This window comes from Zingiber officinale, unplaced genomic scaffold (genome assembly GCF_018446385.1).
Source record: "Zingiber officinale cultivar Zhangliang unplaced genomic scaffold, Zo_v1.1 ctg224, whole genome shotgun sequence".
Classification (NCBI taxonomy): Eukaryota; Viridiplantae; Streptophyta; class Magnoliopsida; order Zingiberales; family Zingiberaceae; genus Zingiber; species Zingiber officinale.
This window is the reverse complement of record NW_024589900.1, coordinates 676184-681670: the sequence shown is the minus strand read 5'-3', so window position 1 is coordinate 681670 and position 5487 is coordinate 676184. Positions and strand designations below refer to the sequence as shown.

Here is a 5487-nt window from a genome sequence, read left to right as displayed (position 1 = left end):
TGCAGCTCCACTTAACCTTTTTTTTATAATCTCTCAAACATCATGAGTTTCAAGAAGTGCCTTCATCTTGATGCCCCAATTATTATAATTATTCATCTTGAGTAATGGAGCTTAGAAGGGAAGCATACCTCCATTAGAGGTGACTCTGATACCATTTTATTAAAAAAAAAAAATTATTAGAGAGGTAATAAAAAAAATTATGGAAGAAAATAATATGGAAGATAAGGAGAATCTCTACGTGGAAGTAGAAGAGAAAGAGAATAAAACAAAAAAAATTAACTTACTTCATTCATTGAAAATAGGTACATATTTATTGGTTTATTGGATAAACACTAGATTTTTTTTTTTTTATTCTATCTCCAAAACTCTTATCCTTATCAAGATTATTACCTCATCAAATTCTATCCCTATTTTTTTATCACGAATTCTCATTCTTATCAAGATTGACATCTCATCAAATTCTATGTCTATCTTCGTATTAAGAAATGTCACCTCATCTTATTTTTACCTCTATTAATAAAATAAAATTTAATTTCCAACAGAGTGGTCGTATTCTCTGGTCGGTAGTAAGGTGAAGAGATCTTCTAGTCTTCTTCTGTGCCGCGATGACAGAGACGTTAATCTCCCAATTGATCTTCTCGTTCCATCTAGATGTGTCCGTTAGGCAGAAGAGGGAGGAGAAAAAGGTGGTGATGGTGGTGGTAGAGACAAACGCCGGCTAAGATCATAGTTCAGGTCCCTTGTTCAGCATTATTGTTTTGATTAAATATCTGACTATTTTTTTATATAAAAAAATAACAATAAAACTTGGGTTGGGAATACAATCATCTCAAGATTATAGTGAATCTGAGACAGATTTGAAGCATGTGAAAGATTTAAAGACAGTGTATAGGGTTGGGAATACAATCTTAATCAGTTTTATTGGATTTTGTTTGACATTTACTAAGTCAAAATCCCTTGTATTTTTTGTTTCAATTTTTTTTAAAAAAAAATACTATGAATTCTGGCTTCTCTTGGTTGACTTTGAACTCTAAACAGATTCCACCTCCAACGTAAAACACGGGCGGCCCTTGCTTCTCATCTAGGAAACTTCTCATCTTTGAATACTACGTTCAATTCTCGGCACTTTAAGAATCTTTGCTTTGGATTCAATTTTGATTCAACACGTGAGTAAGATGCAAGTAATTAGTTGACTTGGTCTGTATGTTGACATGGCCGAACCCAACTTTGACTTGTCGTTGGTTAAATTTTATATTTATTAAAAAAATTTATTTTCTAAATTATTTTTTCATTGACCAAATAATAATAAAAAATAAAATTATTAAGACACTCAAAAATATGTATAAGCTAAGTTACATCTAATGTGAAATTTTGAACACGTAACTATGATTTTATCATCCGACCATCAAATAGTCCTAAATTAATGTAAAATTATGACTATTCACGCATCCATACCTATATAAAATGATGATTAAGTAATCCTTAGACAAGGTGCAACGGTAAAACATATTTAATGGATTCACATAGTACCATAGTTTAAAATCCAATTAGACAAGGACATGCTGGATGAATTACCAATTTATTATGAGTGTTTTCGGATTTACTTGGAACAAATTATGGAAAAGATCAGTCACCTCCAATTTAATCTACAATATATGAATTAATCATTATTTTTTTTTTTAAAGAATTCAACTTACAACTCAACTAATCTTAGAGACGAATTTCATATTAATCTCCAGGGTAAATCATAGAAGTATTACAGTAAATCATTAGTAAGGAACGTCTTTGATCTTTATCATCCCTATAAGATCATCCAACATTAAATCTTTACTTCACTCATAAAGATAAACTCGTAGACTTTTTTCATCATAGATATTTCGACCCATCCAATTTAAGTTTTCTATTAAATTCAACATCGGTTGGATTAATAACTATTGATCCTAGAGGGAAAAAAATATTTTTTAAAAAATAAATGAGCCTTAACTCTCATTTAGTCCAATTTTATAGTTGAGAAAAAAAATTCTTTGTCCCCTTAAACTAGATTAGGAGTTTACATATCACCCTAACTTGTTCAACAAATGCAAACTAATACACAAATTTGTATTTACAAAAAGAATGAATTGATTCACTTTGCGATTTCAATCAATAATTTTAATATAAATTCAAATCACTAATTTTCATCAAGAACCAAATTAATCGCCACGTTGTCACCAGCTTTTCCAGGCGTAGACCGACAGCGAGAAGCCCTCCGCAAACCGCAGCTCCTCCTCCTCCGGGCTCGCCCACTCCATCACCGTCAGAGTGCTCGCCGTTGAAGCCGACGACGAGGAGGAGCCTGTCTTCCTCAGCTTCCTCCTCCCTCTACGCCTCTCCCAACCGTCGCCGTCGCCGCTGCTTTTGCTCCATTCGGTGTTCCAGTTCTTCCCATTATACCCCTCGGTCGCCAACATTGGGTTTCCGATTTGCTCTTCCTCATCCTCTTCCTCGAAGCGGAACAGAAACACGGCATGCCCCATCTCCGCTGCGCCGCCAGCGGCGGCCCCTTTGTCTTTGGCCTGAAAGAACCAGCTGTGGAGGTCCCAAGAGACCTGAATCTTGCTGCCGCCATGTTCGACCTTCTCGCTCCCCCGGAACTTCCAACGGAGGCGGCGCACCAACAGGATCCGCTCCCCGTCGATGTCCACCGACATCGCGGCCTCTCGTCCCTTCTCCTTGGCGTCCAGATCGATCGAGATCTCATGGTCCTGGCCACCGAACCTGGCCCTAGTGCGGTAGGAACTCCGCCCGCCGTGGTCCACCAACACCACCTGCTCCCTCCTCGAGATCGGTGGCGGAGTCAGGGGGTTTTGCGCCGGATGGGCTTTGAACTTCCTGTGGGCCGCGTCGGCGAGATCCCCAGCGACTAGGAACATCGCGCCGTCGAGGAATGCGGCGACAAAGTACCCGGAGACCGGCTCCGGGCCTCCCCCCGGCGGGAAGCTCGCGCGCTTGAAGTCCCAAGCGAAGTCGATGCGGCGATGGTCCGTGAGGTGGAACCCCCGCTTCCCTCGCCGCTTCCACAGCAACCACGGCCGGATGTGAAACGAAACCACCACCTCGTCCTCCTCTTCCTCGTCGGCGTAGAAGCGGAGCTCGGAGCGGAGGGAGACGCCGAGGGAGGTTCGGGTCCAGGTGAGACAGGCGACCCCGAAACGAGTCTCGTACACGGACGTCGTCAACGTCGGCGTCGCTGCCGCCGTCGGCGGCGGCTCCGAAGCTGCCCGACCCCGGAAACACCTCAGGATGTGATCCGGCATGCTCTCCGACTCCAAATCGAACAGTTTCCCCCCCAAAATCAGAGTCGAAACAGACCAGAAACCTGATTATGATCGAGCGATCGATCGATCGATCGAATACGAGCGAGAATATTTGGAAGAGAGGAAGCGCGAGCAGCGGTCGCAATATAAACCTAGTAACCCTTGGCGGAGAACTCTCACATGTCGGTGACCATAACAGCTGCCTTTACCATGTTTATTTCCAATTTCTAATACTTTGATTACAACTTAATAATAATATCATTTAATTTGAAAATTAATTGAATTAATTAAATTTATTTAAAATGATAGTGACTTGTTTACTTTATGTCTAATGGTGTTTTCATTGGAATAAATGGGTGAGAAAAATCTAAAGTAGGAATATAGAAAAGTAGGAACGAAGGGAAGAAAGATGGTCAAACTTGGTGGAGCGGAGTTTGACATTTTGAAGGCAATGACCAAGTCTTCTATTGCTTTCTTACTAATGACCAATTTTAATGTTTGACCAAATGATTAACGTGAACTTAATTCCTTTTTTTAGGCGTTATGTTTTTTTCCTTAACTAAAAATGATGTCTACAGCAATCTTTCATTGTGATAGGCAATAGTAAAAAATAATTTTAGTAGTATTTTTTAATTTATTGTTGGAGTATTATGAAAGTATAATGATTGTGTTTTATGTTAGTCATTGAATGAATTTTAAGTAGTTTGGATGGAGCGAAAGCAATGAATAATTTATTTCGGACTCTTGGATCCTTTTGATATGGGGCGAATTGGGCCGTGGGAAAGGCCCTTTCTATCAGTGTATATCAGGACTATTTTTTTTTTTCAGGCTTGCTTGCTCCGAGTCAAGCCTCCAAGGTTTCTTCGTGGCAGCAGGAAGCCAGGAACTCTAAATTAAATCGGCAGCGGGGAAAAAAAGGATAAGAATCTCCTTTTTCACCTCCTCCATTTCTCCGATTGCTCGATCCGCAAGCTCAAAATCGACTTCTCAGATCTGCGACTAGGCGACCAAAAAATATCGATCGGGTGACCGTAAAATGTGACTTGGCGATTGAAAAATACCGACTGGGTAATAGGGAGAATGCCGAGCGGGTGGAAAGATGACGGACGAGTGATTCCTACTGGTCGCCTAAGAGAATGCCAAATGGCTGTCTGAAAGAATGTCAAATGGGCGCGAAACTTATGTGCTCAATGTCGCTGCACCGAGTGGGCGTGAAGCCCATGAGATTGAAGGCGAATGTGAGTGAGGGCAAAGCCGGGAGCCAAGTGGGCGTAAAGCCTGTGAGCCGGGTGGGCATGAAGCCCATGAGCCTAGCAAAGAGTGGAGCGAGTGCTAACTGAGTGACAAGTGTCAGGTAGATCGGCGAGTGAGACGCGAGTAGTGAGTGTCGGACAGAGTAGCGAATGAGGCGTGAATGGTGAGTGTCGGGCAGAGGAGCAAATGAGATGCATGTGGTGAATGTAAGAAAGAACGACTGTTAAGATAGGTACCTATCCTGGGATTTACCCTGTTCGGGAAATCAATGGGTCATATGAGTAATTCACGCTTATAACTAGCTTTTAGACGGGAGTCTAGGAATCCAACCAAGGGAGTACCAAATGCGCGATCGAATGGTACCGAGCGACTGTAAAGAGGATGGGTGAGCAAAGCCTAGTGAGCGACCAAGAAAATGTTGGTCGGGCAACAGAGACAATGTCGGGCGGGTGGAAAGACGACGGACGAGCGGCTACGAGTGTGCGACAGAGAAAATGTCGGCCGACCACCGGCAGAATGCTGAGCGTCCGACCAAATGGAGCAAAGCAAATGCCCGAGTGTTGTTGAGTGGATGTCAAGCAGACGGGCGAGTAGTGCCGAGCGGTCAACCGAGAGAAACGTTGAGTGTTAGGCCGAATGGAATAAAGTTAGTAGCCAAGCAAGTGGTCGAGTGAACGGTCGGGCGATACTGATCGGGTGGCTATGAAGATGCCTACCGAGCGACCGAAAGAATGTCGAGCAGGCGTTTGGAGAATGTCGATCAAGCGTCCGAGAGAATGCTATGCAAGCAGCCGAGAGAATGTTGATCAAGCTTCCAAGAGAATATTGGGTGAGCGGCCAAGTGGTACCAGCGAGTGGTCGAGCGAACGGTCGGACGATATTGATCGGACAGCTACGAAGATACCGATCAAGTGACTGAAAGAATGTCAAGCGGAAC

At 42.7% G+C, this 5487-nt stretch overlaps 1 protein-coding gene across 1 annotated transcript; it reads right to left on the bottom strand.

Annotated features, from left to right (window-relative positions):
• Positions 1 to 2049: 2049 nt before the first annotated feature.
• On the bottom strand, positions 2050 to 3399 carry LOC122036926. The gene has a single exon (XM_042596365.1). It carries the CDS (start codon positions 3294 to 3296, stop codon positions 2208 to 2210), a length of 1089 nt encoding a protein of 362 aa, XP_042452299.1. The 5' UTR covers positions 3297 to 3399; the 3' UTR covers positions 2050 to 2207.
• Between the last annotated feature and the right edge of the window lie 2088 nt (positions 3400 to 5487).

Bases quoted from the DNA above. Each gene is read 5' to 3' on its own strand.
- LOC122036926 (XM_042596365.1), bottom strand. From the start codon at position 3,296: ATGCCGGATCACATCCTGAGGTGTTTCCGGGGTCGGGCAGCTTCGGAG.